At 31.9% G+C, this 18,410-nt stretch overlaps 3 protein-coding genes across 3 annotated transcripts; 2 read left to right on the top strand and 1 right to left on the bottom strand.

The window, feature by feature from the left end:
* The first annotated feature begins 4,136 nt into the window (after nt 1–4,136).
* On the top strand, nt 4,137–6,813 carry LOC105627078 (integrator complex subunit 10). The gene is made up of 8 exons (XM_012208357.1): nt 4,137–4,289; nt 4,480–4,547; nt 4,692–4,935; nt 5,003–5,507; nt 5,579–5,892; nt 6,073–6,237; nt 6,297–6,555; nt 6,629–6,813. The coding sequence occupies exons 1-8, from the start codon at nt 4,137–4,139 to the stop codon at nt 6,811–6,813; spliced, it is 1,893 nt and encodes a 630-aa protein (XP_012063747.1).
* Nucleotides 6,814–7,611: 798 nt separating this feature from the next.
* Nucleotides 7,612–13,314, bottom strand: LOC105627077 (protein transport protein Sec31A). Its single transcript, XM_012208356.1, is given in 15 exon segments — nt 7,612–8,211; nt 8,272–8,313; nt 8,315–8,344; nt 8,473–8,709; nt 8,832–8,900; nt 9,356–9,445; nt 9,583–10,715; nt 10,801–11,106; nt 11,183–11,303; nt 11,389–11,760; nt 11,852–12,130; nt 12,198–12,443; nt 12,522–12,625; nt 12,722–13,041; nt 13,112–13,314. Coding segments are annotated over 15 exon segments (3,741 nt in total). The 3' UTR covers nt 7,612–8,022.
* Nucleotides 13,315–14,864: 1,550 nt separating this feature from the next.
* LOC105627076 (polypeptide N-acetylgalactosaminyltransferase 3) lies at nt 14,865–17,640 on the top strand. Its single transcript, XM_012208355.1, has 10 exons — nt 14,865–15,016; nt 15,090–15,199; nt 15,259–15,439; nt 15,534–15,703; nt 15,795–15,962; nt 16,041–16,140; nt 16,249–16,658; nt 16,780–16,922; nt 17,131–17,397; nt 17,479–17,640. The coding sequence occupies exons 1-10, from the start codon at nt 14,865–14,867 to the stop codon at nt 17,608–17,610; spliced, it is 1,833 nt and encodes a 610-aa protein (XP_012063745.1). The 3' UTR covers nt 17,611–17,640.
* Nucleotides 17,641–18,410: the final 770 nt, after the last annotated feature.

Below are 18,410 nucleotides of genomic sequence, written 5' to 3'. Positions count from 1 at the left end.
TTATATATATATATATAATGTCTCTAAGGCAATGTGATATCAAAAGAATATATATTTAAATTATAATGTCAAATCGTATCAAATTTGAATTATTTTTAATCATTTCTATAGAGCATCACTCTTGCTCAATATGTCATTAACTTACCTAAAATAATGTAAGTAAACTGATTTAATTAGATCAAATTTAATTACATTTTATTATTTAATACAGTTATTATTTACTAAGTGCATATGTTAATTTAAACGCTATTTACTTGAAAGTAAACAATTCAATTAAAGAAATTAGTTGATTTGATGTTGTTATACAGCTATCATATCATATTAAATATGTTTAATATACATATATTATAGTTATTTTATTTAATAGCTTATATGTAAATATCTAAGAAAATAATGCTTTACATCCAAGTACATCAATCTAATTCCTCTAACAATTTTATATTGTAACTAAATTTAAAGTCATCTTAAGTTATTACATTTATTACCGAGATTATATCTTGATAGTTCTCAATATTAATTTCATTTTTTCTGACTTTACAAAACTGATTGCAAGAATTCTTAAATTTCAAAATTATCACATTATAATTATCAAAACTATTTTCTTCTCCGAGCGTAGAGTAATGGGTCATGCGAGAAGTTTGATGTTTCATGTGAAGAACCATTCTGTTCTAAAATTCTGGAGAGTGTAGCGAAACATCGTCATTAAGAGAACTCGATGGCCGATCGATGATGGATTACCGCGATCCTTGCAGTCTCCCAGCACGAGTTCAACCGCGGCTCCATTCTGCATAAATCGAGTACCCATAACCCGGGCCGCGGCCAATAGAGCTTTATTTCTGGTTCTTAAGCCGAGCCGTCGGAAAGCTGTTGGATACAAAGCCAAAGCGCCATAACCACTTAAGGGAGCTTTTCGCCCACCATGGGTGGCTCATAGCAGCTCATAGCGGAATCGCGAAGTAAGCGGATTTGGCCACTGTTATATCTTTATAAATGGAACTACTCGGAACCTTACGCAAGCGCGCGAGCGCAGACGTTCCATATCGCTCAAGGGATTTGCAAAATTACGTCTTTGTTGTCGAGCGTGCCGTCCCGACCGGAAAATCTCGAGAAAAATCGTTGGCCCTCGAGCCGTCAGATTGACGCGGATCACCTCGCAATTAATGATGTTTTACCGCGCGATAATCGAAAATAAAAAAACCGAGATATATTGAGTTATATATTTTATGTACAATTAAAAGAATGTTCCGTTTTTAAGTCTTTAAGTTACACTCCCTTGTGTACGCACGATATTATTATTTCTTCCACTAAAAAAATCTTACATTTAATTTTAATAAAAATTTGTATCTTTATATATCGTGTTGTAATCGTATCGTGTTTTATATATTTTTAATTATTTATTATTATTATTCATTACTTTTATATATTTATATTTTATTACTTATTAATTTTTTGTCATTTAAAATTGTTATAAATTTTTAATATTATAATTTATAATAGTCGATATTTATAAAGGGTTTTAAGTATTCTTATAAATAGACTAATAAACAATTATATTATTTTTTCTTTAAAAAAAATAAATAACAATAATAATTTCATGACAAAGAAGATGCGGTCAAAGTCTCACTATAAATGCTTTAAAGGATTTGATTGATCAATCAGAAGAAAGAATTGACTAATCAAAAAATGTTTCAAAACACGTGTAGTATTACGGTAACAATGTTAATCGTTAATTATACCCTGTATTATGCAATGGCGATATCCTAGAATACTACTTTTCCAACTATGGAAACCATCACGAGAACATATACCTACTGAGGTAGTGTTATTGTACATAGAAACTTTAAATTTACGTATAATAAACATATGTATAATAAACTTATCATTAGTTATAAAATTAATAATTAATTTTGATAGTATAATCCTCAATTTTTCTCATAAATAATTTACTAATAAGACACTATATGTATAAACGTGTAAATATATATAATTTTTCAGAGAAAGAAACCATCTGGCGTTTTTCAAAATCGTTCGTATATTAGCGTCAATACATTTAATTACATATATTATAATTCATACTACATATGTAGCTATGTATTAAATAAATATGTAAATAAAATCGTGGTATGGATATCAATAGATGCTAAATCATTGTATGCATAAGTGTGAGTTCATGATACATATATGGATTAAATCCACAATTATGGATGTAGTACGACTTGCCCGTGTTTTCGATAATGAGATTTAGACGAACTGACACATCGATCTTATTTTCGACACTGTGATTTTATCGCCAGTAGGTATATAAAACATTTTTAAAATCACTTAAGAGAGCTTCAAGATTCTTAAAAGCGTTCGATTCTTACAATATTTTAACATCGCGTATGTAAATAGTAACAATTTAATAATATTCATTAATTATTGAATACCTCGTTGGTCGCGAATCCAACGATCCTGTCGAGTCGTTTCTCAATCGTTCTATTTTCCAATAAAGGTTCTTTGCAGTGGTCAGGATTCTTCGGTTTTGTATTTGGATCAAGATCAGTGGAGATATAGGAAAGGTCATGTCCAAAGATGGCGAACAGTGCGAAAACCAAGGACTGCATTCTCCCGCGATGTACGACCGCATCGCTCGACGCAAAACTCGCAAAGGCATAAAATCACGCATTACACGCTATTTATATAAAACGGTAAGTCGTGATCCCCACCACTCGCGCGCCAGCCAATGAGCGTATGCCTGGTTGAGCTCAAAGTATTCGAGCGCTCATTGGATGAGGCTAGCTTTCGGATATAGTATATAAACGCTACGCATTAAAAAATTTTAGTTTTCGAGTGTCGCACTGTGAGATGTGTTGTACATTCAATATGAGATTTGCGGAAGAGCGGTCTATGTGAGGATGGACTATTCTAAAGTTTACTGCTAGTAAATGCGAAAATCTATAACTTCTCGTTATGTGCATTATAGATTTTTAATACTGGTAAATTTGAGAACATGATTTGTCATTTGCGGCATAGATGATCTCTTTGTCCTTTCCACGCGATAACTGATGGCTACTTAATTAACATGCATCTCATGTAATGCATGTATTCGTATGTTTCATTAGACTTATTTATATCTTTTCTTAAACTAATAATATATACTTGAGATTGCCTTTATTTTATATTTTTGTTTATCGGTTTTGCAAATCTTTCACCGTATTTTCCAATACTTGACATCTACTTCGAATATATTCTCTATTGTGTATTATACGAATTAAGAGACTCGCTCAGTCTTTCAGGAACTATGACATATTACTGAATTAAAAAAAAATTTTTTTCGAAGCTGGAACATTTATAGGTACGAGTTCACGATTCATTCAAAAACGAGGCAATTAACGGATTAGCATCATTTCAACACCGCACATTCATTTCAATATCATAATTTAATATGGATTCGCATCATATATTTTTAACATCGTGATTTTATCACCAATATGTATTAAGTTTCCAAATCGAAAATAACGAGGCTTTATTTTTGACAGTTCTTCGAAATAGAGCGTCGAAAAACGCCGGGATGACCTCTTTCAGATTTCTTTCTGAATTTTTAAAGGGATTACGAATTAACAGCAGCAGGTAATATTATTTGGTATTCGTAATCAATAAATAATGGTTGAACATAGTAATGGATAAACACAGGTGTCTAAATAATTGTTGATAAAACTGCTTTGAAAATCATTTAAATTCTACTGTCATAGTTTAATACATTTATATAAATATTACGGGTGACGTACATACACATATACTGAAATGCGGGATCTGTTTTGTGGCTAGTGTACACTTTTAGAACTTAAAATGAGATAGGTATATGTTTAATATTTGAAAGCGAGAAAGAGAGTTCTAGCAGTGCAGTGTAATGCAGAAATAAAAAAACAAACTATATAATACGTTGAACACTGAGACTGTGGTCAAAGTCTCGCTGCAAACATTTTGAAGCATTTGATGGACCAATTAGAAGAAAGAATTTTACAAATTGACCAAAAAACACTTCAAAGTATTTGCAGCATCGCGTAAACCTGACCGTATCCTGAGTGATGTGGTTGTGTTATTTGCGGCTACGAGTTATATGTGCACATCGAAGTTACTATATATAATATTACATTATGTTAGAAAAACCGTCCGGTACGGATAATCAGTTATCCAAAGAAGATTATTTAATAATGAGAGCTAAAAAAGCATTGCCGGGCGATATCTATGCCGCTAAATCCTGGCTGATTACTGCCAGATCTTTATTTCCGCATAGTGCAAAAGTTCAGGTTAGTCCTGGATCATACATACACTTTATTTTATATATTTATTTTTTCTTTTTTACTTGTTTATTTGCGAATGAAGTAATTAATTTATTCCGAGAAGTATCGTCCATAATTTGGAGTTATTAGTTTTAAATTAAAATTTGTAAAATCATGGATAGTGATGTTTAATCTTTTCTACTTTTCCATTTTTCAGTTTGAAGCATATCGTATCGAGAAACTGTCAAAGAATGTAAAAGAGGCAGCAAAATGCTTTAGCGAAATGTAATAAGCTCAATCACTATTAAAATATATGTATACTTTATATAAATTTATATTTAATATAATAATTTATCTATTAGTTATATAAGTACATTTATATCTTTACATTTATATCTTTTTTTAATCTTTTCTTAAATGTAAGCACAGATTTCAAAATTTTCCGGATGATCGCGATATATGGAAAGAGATAGAAACAGTGACAACGTGTCTTCGCTTAGAGCAGTGTGATAGCGAAGCTGAATTTTTGTGCCAAATGTTCCAACATATCCCACAGGATTTACAACATAGGTTGCTTGTAATGACAGCAGATCATAGCGAAGATACTATGGAACATTGTAAATTATTACTATTACTACTACGCAAATTTCCTCAAACCATAGCAACCCATGGAGTATGTATCTTTAAATATGAACAGATACTTAATTTTTCAATGATGTTTATTTGCATTATTACTTTAGCCACGTTTGGTGGAAACTTTGTTAACTGCGGAGAAACACAGTCATCCAGGCCGAACTGTGAATGGTTTTAGAAGATTATTGGCATGTGAAACATTACCACTGCTTGGTGATGCTGTAGTGGAATTAAATCCTCGTCTTAGCTTACGATTGTTATGCAAGGCTGTGGAATTTTACTTAGCATACATACAGCAGCCACAAGACACGCAAATTCAAAATCCGTGGGACAGACTTTTCCAAATTATGGAACTGATGGGTAAGAAATTAGGATGGGAATTGAGCAATTTATTCGCTATGCCTTGGAATCATGAAACATACAGCGATAGACTACAACAGTATGCAATTGTGCACAGCACTGGTCTGTGCGACGAACCTATTGTCAGGCAATTACTAATGTGCGCGATTGTAGTATTATTGAGAATATTAAACGAGCATAATGCTCTCATTAACAACGAAGAAACAGTATATTGTCTTGTAGAGGCTTTTGGAGAAGAAGTATATTCTGCAGGTGAGATGTTATATTCATGATTAATGGACAATTTATTTTTGTACTTATATCTTAAATTCTCTCTGAATCAGAATCTAAATTGAAAAAGCGAAAGCGAGATGACAATGCTGGCATAGTAATAACTAGTGACAGTGACTACAATGGCAGTGGCTTAGCATTGGCAGTAAAGTTGTGGGATTTATTACATAGTACTGACTATCTTCAAAGAGAAATAACTAAACTGAATCAACAATTGCGGTTAGATAATTGGCTGAATCTATTCTTAACAGATTTAGCAATATATAAAGGTTTACATCATGAAGTAAGGGCGAGATTATTAGAAGGGAATACTTTATCTACTAATATTCGTTTGGCTTGTACAAGTTTCTTTTTGAAAGATTACCAGGTGTGCTATGATTATATTTGAATGATTATATTTTTATTAAATCTTAATTATATAGAATATAATTATATAGAATGTAATTAAGATTGTATTCTATATAATATATATCTTATAAGACAGATCTTAAGCTTAATTACATAGTGTATATTTTTCATTAAAATTATTAAATAATTTTTCTTCTAGGCTATGTTGGAATATATTGTTGTAGTAACAAACTCGTTACCTACTATTGCAGGCAAAATATCTCACACTCTGACAGTTCCAAGCATCAGACATTTACATTATTTGATTCTTGCTCGTTTTCCTATTTTACAATATTGTTGTAAATTGCTTCTTTTAGCTATTAAGGTAATAATTTTTTTAAATCCTTTTTTTTACATTGAAATATATGATTGATTTAACTTTAGGAAAATTTTTCTTCACCTGGAAATATTGGAGACTTGTCTATTGGACATGCATTGGTCCTTATACAAATAGATTGGCCACAAGAAGCTAATCTTTTAACTACAATAACAGAACGAATTCTCAATCGTGGAAGTTTTATTTATCCATTATTCCAATCATACATAATATGTATAGATATCTTAGAAGAATTAACGTATTTATGGTCTGATCATGGCGGAGGAGTATCATTAGACATAACAACAGGAATGGCAATTATACAAAGTATATATAACATTCTTTAATATAGTGTATTATATGTTGTAGAAATAAAAAAATTATATAAGAATCATTCTAGATCGCCGTGTCACTACTCGTGGTGCTGATAAAGGAGTACGTGAAGAATTTAAGCAAGCCATGCGTCAACAAGCCGCACGGGACGGTACTATATATTTAGATGAACTATTAGAAAAATTTATTATTAATGAACAAAACGTCATTCTGCATAGCTTAGGCCGGCCACAGTGTGCTGATTTACGATAACTGCAGTTTTGTCATACACACGCTCCAATAAATTTGAGCAAGCATGCTTGTACAAACTAGAGACATAGTATACATAGATCATTAAATGACATAATATCATTAGCGAGCATTTTTGCATTAAAAATGAGATAAATGTACATTCGAATGTTGAAGAAAGCGGAGTACAAAAAGTGTAAGTAATGTGTGAACAGACATTCTGATTAGATTTCAGTCTTTACAACTGAACGTGCAACGTCGCTAGACACATTCCGATTTACTTCGTAAGTCAGTTTGCGCAAGTATTGAATTTTCATATTTGTTTTACTTGTGTAAAATAACTGTAGTTTTGTTACACACACGCTCCAATGAACTTGTACAAGTGGTTTGTGCATGTATACTTGATAAGTTTATTTGAACATATATGGCCGGTTTTAATTCCAAACAAATTATGATTACAAGTATGTGGTAAGACTCAAAATGAATTTATTCATTTAATTAATATAATTCATTTAATTTGAAATTCCATTATACATTTGTAGTCATAATTTGTAGTCACTTGTACACATTTTTTTTATAATAAACAAGTTCCCAACACCTATAACTCAATTCTTGTTCTTGATTGTTATTTAACAAGAATAATTATATGACAGTTTATAAATTATTTGTAAAGATTTTATAAAATATAACAAATACAAATTAGAAATATAATATACAATTAAAGAATATATAACTTTTATTTCTTGCGAAATCCTATTTTACATATTAAGTATACAGTAAACACAAAGTGAAAACCAATGTTTTAAGATTTATGAAAGCATGTTTAATTTTCTCATATAAGATTTTAATTATAATTATATATACAAATGATTAAAACGAAGTTTTTTTTAACATTTTGCCTGTAGATTTCTTATATGGACGTTTTCTCTGTCTGTGAATATTTATTTCCTTATATATATAATATATATTTCTTTAACAATAGAATTAATAATCAACAAAATAATGTAAAATTACTCTGAGAATTGATAAAATATAATTTTCGAGGCAAAATATATAAAATTTGATTAGCAAATAATAAGTAAATTGATTACAGATATAATATGCTACATTATTGATTATTTACTATCGATTGTTATATAAAGTTAATATAACAAATAATTCTCTCATTAAGGCTGTGTGCAATTATAAAAATTCATAATGAATATATATGAACAATTTAGATTTTTGGACATTCTATCTAATGTAAACGCTCAATTGAAGGGCACTTAGAAGTAATACTTTTATCCCAGGCATAAAGGAAGCTATTTGACTAAAATCTGGTCCTGATACTAATTGTGTATGTAAGTCTAATCCGCCAGTATAATTGCCATTTTGAATCATCTGTGATATTTGATGTAAACCTTGTAATGTATTTTGAGATAACTGAAAAAAAGAATTTGTATTACATATACATAATGTACAATAATATTATAACTGACTTACCTTATTTTCTCTAAGGCAATCGTATAGCACTTCCAATTTTTTTTGACACATCTTCTATCTTCCTTTTGATTTGCTAGAAAAATAATGCAAATACAAATATTTTATATTAACTTGAACATGTATGGTCGGCTATAAAGAACGTAAACATATATAGTAATATATAGATATTGTTACATATATGTTCAAAAAATGAGTATTTACCGGATTCTTTGCATTTTCATAGCATTGATTCTTTAATTCATCCAATATCGTTTTTAAATGTATATGTTGCTCGGGTATAGGTGCTTTAGGTTTCTCAGGTTCCGCAATCTGTGCAGGCATTACAGAGTGTAATGATTCAACTGGTTTGTTAAGTGGTACCGGATTCGACACACCTTGCCTGAATTGCGGATTATAAACTGTAGGAGGTTCTTGATAGAAATTATCCTGAGATAATGGCTAAAAAAGTTGTCAAAATACAAATACAAATAAACGCGGGCATATAAATACATATACAAAATATTAAGTGAAAATCGACCATAAAATGTTCAATACGATTAGAAATTATATGTAGGACTTACACTTGGTTCTGGTTGATTAGTTTGCAATGGATGCATTATTGGATTTTGTGATTGATAATCCGTCTTCGGCTGAAAAATATACATAATTTATTTTTAACGATGCATTCTTAATATAGATTTTTTCAGCCACTTTATAGTGGTAATTGATAACGCGTCTATAACACCATGAAAGCTTTCAGACAACAAAGCTCCACTAATTCACCCCAATACTTAAAGTGATTATAACACAATTAAATGTATGAAAATATATATAAAAAATTTTTTACACTTATAAAATTTATGACGTATAAGATACAAATAACAATAATCTGCATGAAATCAGTTTCAAAATGCAAAGCAGTTTGAACTTTTTTTTTTTATATAACACGCTTATTAGTTCATATCACACAAATATAAAAAGATTATAATCAGATTAATTCTATTAAGAGTATGGAAGGAGCAAGGTAACACTAACAATAACAATATGTTCTACGATAATATGAAACATTATAGATATAGCATTCTCGACATGTGAAGCCGACTACCTTAACGTCTACACCCTTTGAATGTTTTGCCTTCCACTTCTTAGTACCAGAATGTTCCGCAGACATTTCGTTGTATAGTGCCAGTACTGGCTATATGATTTTAATATATACATATATCAGTATCTAAAGGTAAGAGATTTAGTCGAACGAAAGACAAGGAAATAATGTGAATAGGGGCGACTAATCGGAACTGAGCAATGGAATTGAGTAAACTCGATATAATTTACCTGTGTTCTGGAACTTTTTGCAATAGGTGGATCGTTCCATCCAGACGGTTGTGGCGGTAATTGATATGTATTTTCGTTCCCATATGTCTGCATTTGTGAAGTAGGTTGGGATCTAATAGGATCGTACATTTGACTTTGTGGCACATTTTGCAATGGCGACATTATGCTTGGCTGAAGCGGCTTATATGGTTCTGATTCTTTAGGATTATTCATAAAATTTGGCGGTTGGTTGGGATAGACATTACTCGGTATAGGAACCTGAGGTTGATATGAATTTTGCTGAGGATAGCCAGGAACAGGTGAGATTTGCTGAGAATTATATAATGGATTTGACGACGGGAAAGTATTCTGACCATATGACGGAGTCGATTTTACAGATGGATCTATCAGGTATTTTGTTCTCGATTGTGGTCCAACACTGGACGGTCTCGAGCCACTCAAATTGGAACCGGATGTTGGTGGAGGCGGAGGAAGAGGTTGCGCTATAGGAGGCTGCGATGTGATTTGATTGTAATGTGATGTAGAATATTGATCGTAAATTGTAGATTGCACTTGAGATTGAGGAGGAGGAGGAGGAGGAGGCATTCCATATAACTGAGATGGCTGTGTGTTAAATGGCTGATTTGTAGGAGCTCCGTAAGATTGTTTCAATGGATTTGTATTCCAGTTCTGTACCGGTGTTGTTTGCTGTAATGATTGCTGCAGTGGATTACATGGGCCTTGTGACGCTCTTCGTGTCTGTTCATAATAGTAATTCTGAGCTGCAGGTTTTGTAACATGCCTCTGTTCTTGCATGTAATTTAAAGCTTTGCATAAACGATCTCTCAGCATTGAAACTCTTTGATCTTGACTATTCCCAAGATAATTTAAGGCAGCCTCTAGATCGCCTTCTGCCGCCAGCATCTCAGCATATTGAGACAGCACTGTAGCAATTTTGTTTTCTAGCTGAACTTCCCTGATACCTTGAAGTTCCAAAGCTTTCTGCATTATTACTACCAGTTCTACCATTTCTTGAATATCACCATCGGACACTTCAATCAGTTTATTCAAATTACCGGAGCAAATGTAACAAATTTGTGCTTGCTTTTTAAGAATGGGATTTTCGCATGACATCAAGCGATCGCCAAGCATATCTATTATACACAATTCATATTGTGAATATATAGAACACTAAGTGATTATAATAAATTATTTCTATAATATTTCTGTAATACTTACCGCACAAAATAGATCGTTCCTGTGTAGTGGAATGTGTAAATATACCAATTAATGCTTCCTTCCAACATTTTATATCACTATTCTTAACAACCTCTGCCCAATTTTCACTAACTAATGAATTGATGAGAGAATTTAATGCACTAGAGTGCTCTAAAAAGTACCTATATTGGGTACGTGCTAGTAATTCAGGACCAGCAGCCATCGAAAGAATTATAGCGTCAGCGTACCTTTTACTAGCAAAACATAAAGATACAGCGGCTTCAATATTTCCTAAGAGGATGGCTTGAGTGATAAGACCATCTTCATCTAAAAACACAATACAAATATAAATCTTTTGTAAATTTGTTTTACAATATTAATATTATTAATATGTGTTAATTACCATCTGAAGTATTTATAATATAATTACTATCTGTAGGCTTATTTGACAATACTTTTTTATTTTGCTCTTGTGCTATAGTATCAAATACAGTACTGCCGACCATAACATTTCCATTTATTACCTAAATCAAATAAAAAAAATATATATATATAAAGTTAAAATAATGTCTAAAAAAAATACAATGTAAATATCAGTTAAAATCTTACATTATTAAGATTAGAGACACCTTCTATAATGTTGTTTATATCATCTTGAGGCACAAACTGATTCAGCTTATTATTCATTGTCTCAGTATTATAGCCCAATATCTCTAATATACTTTTTGTCACATTTTCATCAAAGTAAGCACCTACACATTTCCAGACTTTTTTAGTATGTTCATCTGAAGACTTATCCATTTTTTCCTTACAAAACTCGTTGAATTGCTCAGTTTCCAGTGTTGTTTTTAATTTGTTGGAACGTTGAATAAGATTGGGTTGTACAATTACTTGTGATATAATAACTTTCCTATTCGCTTTTTTGTTTACTAAGTTCGGATCAGCAGGCTGATTCTCGAAAATCACTAATTTACCACCAAACTGAAAATCATATTTTTATATTAAATAATTATACTTTATTCTCTATTTAATATAATAAATTGTACGGTATAAAGCAAAATTAAAAACTTACTCCAAATGATGCTCCAAACGGCCTTTTTAACCATTTAGGAGCTTTTGTTAATACTGCTGCTGTTCGTGACTGTATTGTAGATTGGGTGAAAGGATCTATTCCTGGGAATGAATCTCCTATTTTGTTAGATGTTTCTTGCTGTTGTCCACCTAATAAAGAATAGACAACAGCATGCCCATCAAAGCTACTGCCAACAATTAAATCTGGATTCCTTGGGCACCAAGATACATCAAAGTTCCACTGAGCTGTTTGGGCTAATTCACATATCACCTCACCATTCTGTCATTAAAAAATGATAATATTTAAAATTCCATTAATTTATTGAAATGTATATTCAAAACATTACCAATGCATTTGAATTGGGATTCCAACACAATATTCTGTTATCCTTGGCACAACTCAGGAGTAAATCAGCATCCTGTGGATTCCATGCGATTGAAAGAACACCACGCTGATGACCTTGTAGAGTTTTTAAAGGCGACGTTGGAACTCTTACATCCCATAATTCAATGATAGGTGTTTGATCATCTTCAGATGCCAAGCATAATTGTGTTCCAATATCTGGATGCCACTGAGCAACTTTCCAGCGTACCTATACATAATTAGAACATAACAATTGTGAAATTTTTTTCTAAACAAGAAGATTGTATTAAGATAGAAAAGATTATACCCTTGAATTTGTATCCGCCAGTTTGAATAATGGTTTTTTTTCTTTTACATTCCATATAATACAGTATTGTGAAAATGTGGAAACAAGAATGTCTTTTAAATGTACTGTAAGATAAAATGAGAATCATATTGGCGATAAATCCAGATTTATATAAATAATTAATTTTGTTATGCAATTTCTTTGAGCATAACTATAAATACCTTGTTTGTTCCAGGCAATATGTTGAACATCTTCTGACTGCTGGCTTCTAGAAAGGGTTGTCGGCGTGTTTGTATTAATATCCCAAATATAGATCTCACTTTCTGTGGCACCTGTAGCCAGTTGATTTTCTTCTTGAAAGGGATTAAAATCCATTGCTCTGACAGGACCAGTATGCCTACGAGGACTGTTTATTAGACAATTACTGTCTCTAGCCAATAACTTTGCAGCAGAATAGATTTTTATGGTTCCATCCTCACAACCACCAACAATTATGCCTGCTGGATTATTTCCATAGGAGCCCCAGATAATTTTGTGAAATCTAAATTGACAATATCACTTGATTAGTCAACCTCTGATAGATTACATTTAATTTTATTTAAGTAACTGACCTATGATCACTAGGGACACTGGCCTGGAGCTCCATTTCATATCCAAGCTGCTGTAAATTCAACGAATACAGATCTAAACTGGCAGAAGTACTGAAACTGGCGTCCAACTGCTGTGCCGCTGTCCCAGCAGCCAGCATAATGGGATGTTGAGTTGGTGGAGACCATGCTACATTCACTGTCTTCAGTAACTCCTTGACTTTCATCTATATACGATAAGAAAAAAAACATGCTCTTAATGTCCCATACATTTTATGTTAATGAATTAGAAAAAAAATCCTTTCATGAGTAATACAATGGCACCAAGATACGAATACCGAATGGGAGTCAACTGCTCGTAAACGCAATGGGATAATAGTGTCAAAAAATGCAATCGACATTGCTGCGTCGGAGACCAATTGCGTCTCATCATTCGAGTGAGACACAATTGTCGAAATGATTAACGATCGATGTTTTGATTGAATAACGCGTTTTCTCACCTTGATTCGTGTTTAAGTGGCTGTAAACAGGAAAATTCTTGGGCAAAACGGTAGACGGGAATCCGGCGAAATACGACGACCCGTCAAGTCTTCCAACGTGGCGTGCTGCACGCGAACCGTCGGCGGTGCCGCCCTCCCTTGGTACCGTCAGCGCATTACGATGTCAACGGCATATCCTCGATTGTGTTTCCGCGTGTCGGCTGCTGCAATTGTACTGTAAAAGTAAATTGTACTACTGAACAGCGAATGGCGAATCGCTCAGCGTCAGAGCGTTCGCCTTCGTTACTGAAGGGAGTTAAAACTTGTTTTAAGACAAGGTAATATTAGTAAAGTAATATTACACATTCGCTTTTCACGACTGTTGTCGACTGACAGAACGTCCGTTTAAGTTTGTCTATCGTTTTCAGTATAAATTGTATCCACTCCATTCGCTCTCTCGCTTCGAAACTGCATTTATGGAATTGAATGAGATATTGCATCACCGGTTTCTACGCGTCGTGATAAATTGTTGATTGTTTCACAAAAGTTCAACGTCTACTTTTACTTAAAAGTGAGTTACAACTTATTTGACTCAAGAATTTGAAACAATTGAGATATTTTACACGATATCGTTAATTGTGCTTAAAATTGTTATAAATTTTTTAATTATTTGCTTTTGCATTAGTTTAGACGCTGCAGAATAACTTTGATTCAAGAGCAATTATATAGATATATAGTTATATTTATCTATTCTTAATGTTTTTTATAACACTATATTTTTTTCATATTAAATTTTATCTCATTATATATTAAATATTTAGATTATATCCTTTGCGACATTATTATGCAATTGTAAGATAATGTTATTGATTAAAAAACTTATTTCTTATATTAATATAGTAAGATTTTTATTAGTATAATAAAAAAGTATATTAATTCGTACAATGCTAATACAAACTTAAATTTACTATACAAATAAATTTAAGTATTGATATAAAAAGGCTTTGAAAGAAAATTATAAGTTTAAAAAGCAGTCTTTCGAAATCAAAATAATAAACAATTTTTCTTCCAGAGTCCACTTTAGAAATTCTTGGAATCTTTCTTTCTTTGTCACAATGACCTGACCTATCGATCACGAAGAACTCGTGATAAGACCGAATCTGCGTGATAATTTCAGGCAGCTTGGTAAAATAAAATGAAGTGGAACTTCTCAAAACTAATCAGTTATACATGAATTGATTCTCTGTCAATATATGTTGAGAATATGAATAAGTGAACAAGATTGATATTATGGATTAATGAGCAGCAGAATGTGGCCTAGATTAATAAGACGATTACGACAACGTCGAACGACGTTAATCGTTTTCTTGATCATTATATTCATATGCCAATTTCTGCTTTGGTATAGGAGGAAAGAGAAAAGTGTCAAGTTGGGAAATAACTTTATCCGGTATAAAGTAACAATTACTTGTTATTTAAATTGATTTAAATGTTGATTTAAATTCAGCATGCTTCTGTTGCAGATCACATGAAAACCAGAAAGATTACATTGATCAACGAGGAATTCATGTAGTGGTTGGTCATTATATTGGAGACTCTGTGGATTCCTTGAAAATTCCAAACATCACGAAAGGTAATAAATGCAATACATTAGAAAAATTTTATAAGTAAAAAATGTTACATTTTTTTTAGATGTTATTAATCAAAATTTATTCAATCCATTGCCGTTTGAAGGCAAAAATGGAGAACCTGTAGTAATACATCCAAAAGATTTTTATAAAATGCAGCAATTATATCAAATTAACCGATTTAATTTAATGGCTAGCGATAAAATACCGCTAAATCGATCTCTACCAGATGTTCGGAAAAAAAAGTAAGAGTGTTATTGTCTAATATGTCAGATAAATTTTTAATATTATTTAATTGTAAAATGTCTTTTAAACAGTTCTATTTAAAAAATTTTACAGGTGTATTTTGCGATATACAAACTTAGGTAATTTGCCGAAAACGTCAATTATCATAGTTTTTCATAATGAAGCTTGGAGTACACTATTGCGAACAGTACATAGTGTCATCAATAGATCTCCGAAAGAACTGCTAGAAGAGATTATTCTTGTGGATGATAACAGTGAAAGAGGTGAATATTTAATTAATTACAAATCCATAATATCAACTTTATTATTATTTGTAACAAATTAATCTTTTGTCACTTTGTTATTTATTGCTAGAATTTCTGAAAAATTCTTTGGATGATTATGTGAAGAATTTGAGCGTTTCTACAAGAGTTTTAAGATCTAACGAACGAATAGGATTGATAAAAGCGAGATTGTTGGGTGCGAATAATGCTAAAGGTGAAGTTCTCACTTTTCTCGATGCTCACTGTGAATGTACAATTGGTAAGGTAAACTGTTATTATTTTATAATACTTGAAACAGTCTTTGTTATATACAATATCGATATTGCAATATTTGCAGGATGGTTGGAGCCACTACTTGAAGTGGTTGGTAAAAATGTAACAAGAATAGTCGCTCCAGTAATTGATATAATAAACGATAATACATTCAGTTATACAAGGTAATTATTTATTCTTGCATTTATACCAGTGTGATCTTGATAAACAGCCTTAATTTTTTATGGTTTTATTTTTTCTAGACAATATTTTGAAAATTATTAATTTTATAGATCGTTTGAACTTCATTGGGGTGCATTTAACTGGGACTTACACTTCCGTTGGTTAACTTTGAATGGTCGCCTATTGAAGGAAAGACGCGATAACATTGTTGAACCATTTCGAACACCTGCAATGGCAGGTGGGCTGTTCTCAATGAATAGAGATTATTTCTTCAAGTTGGGAAGTTACGATGATCAAATGCGAATTTGGGGTGGTGAAAATTTGGAACTATCATTTCGAGCTTGGCAATGTGGAGGCAGCATCGAGATTGCTCCATGTTCTCATGTCGGGCATCTTTTTCGAAAATCTTCCCCTTATACTTTTCCAGGCGGTGTCGGAGATATATTATATGGTAATCTTGCTAGAGTCGCTTTAGTATGGATGGATCAATGGGCGGAATTCTATTTCAAGTTCAATCCTGGTGAGATTACTATTAATAGTGATATATTTGATCATCATATATTACGAATTTATATTTTATCTATTTAGTTAGATCTTAAATTTCATGGATGAGCGGATTCTTATATCTCAAATTTCATTAGAGGCAGCTAGACTGAGATATAAACAGCAAGTTCGTTCGAGACTAGCTTTACGCGAAAAACTGCAGTGTAAGAGTTTCGAGTGGTATTTGGAGAATGTATGGCCGGAGCATTTCTTTCCTACAGATGACCGATTCTTCGGCAGGGTATCGTTGATTCTATTGTATAATGCGATATAAACTGATACATGTATTATATATTTACATATATATTAACTATTTTATATATATATTAGGTATGAGAAAAAGTTCGTGGCGTTTTTTTAATGCCACGAATTTTTTCCCATACCTAATATACATATAATATTTAATTTTTAAATAGCTTTCTAAATTGAAATTAGTCGATTATTTATAGATAGTGCATGCTGGGACAAAGAAATGCATTATGCGACCGGCTGCGAAAGGTTCTTATGGACAACCTTCAGGGAACGCAGTCTTACATTCATGTATACCGCGACCGATGCTCAGCCAGATGTTCGTGATGACCAAAAATGGAGTGATAATGACTGATGAAAGTGTATGTTTGGACGCACCGGAACGAGATATGCAACAAAAGACGCCAAAAGTAAAAATAATGGCATGTAGCGGTCGCGAAAGACAAAAATGGAAATATGATGAAGAAGTACCGTATTTCTGACTGATAGAATATTAACTATGATACGTTTTTTTTAACAATTTTTACAATATCAATGATTATTTCTAGACGAAAGTAATTTTGCACATGCCTTCTGAGATGTGTCTTCAAGCAACAACGGACGATGACCCGCTTATAATAGCGGCTTGTACTAAGAATCTCGATCAACAATGGATCTTGGAACCAGTTCCTTGGAAGTGATAATCATGATGTCAATATATTATTAACAAAGAAAAAAAGAAAAAGGAGTGCCTTAATAAACTGTCTATCAGTAATTAATTAATATTTTTACTGATACATTAACTGTCGCGACAATTATCATTTTAATGAAAAATTAATATTTTTTTTACTTTTATACTGACGAATTCAAATAAGATGTATATTGCTCTACAACAAGATTTGAAATATACAATAAAAAAATATTGTTTATTGCATCTATTATATATTATACTTTTTCTCCATGACTTCTAATTCTACATCATTAAAATTTCTTGAATATTTTTTTTTATATTTGCAACTTAATTTCGTTGATTATTTCTTTTGATTTCGTTTTTCTTCCTTTCTAATTTATTTCTATAAAATTGCATTTAATATTTTATAACAGATAATATATTTAAAAAATAAGCACAAAAACATAATACAATTTTTTACATTGTACTTTTCATCTGGTAAATAGATCTCATTTCACCATCTAATGGATGAGATGACTGTGCTGGATCACAGTTAATAATCTGAACATGAATGGTCCGCTTCGAGAATAAGAATGCGTTGATGCCATAATTATACGTGAACATCGTTTTGCTATATAATTTCCTATTAACGTTATCCTTCAAAGTAACGGCTTATAAACGCCTAGATAACTAGTTTGGAAGTATTTTAAATAAATGCACGTGGATCGCGGAGACACGTTCTTTAGACCGATTTGGCATTGGCTTAAATAGGTAATGCTCTGCTGTCGCAATTCCGAAGAAGATGCGTATTGTTAGTGATTCATTGCTAGT

The sequence above is a fragment of the Atta cephalotes genome (genome assembly GCF_000143395.1).
Source record: "Atta cephalotes unplaced genomic scaffold scaffold00008, whole genome shotgun sequence".
NCBI classification, from domain to species: domain Eukaryota; kingdom Metazoa; phylum Arthropoda; class Insecta; order Hymenoptera; family Formicidae; genus Atta; species Atta cephalotes.
Note: the sequence above shows the minus strand (reverse complement) of the source record. Positions and strands in the feature narration are given on the sequence as shown.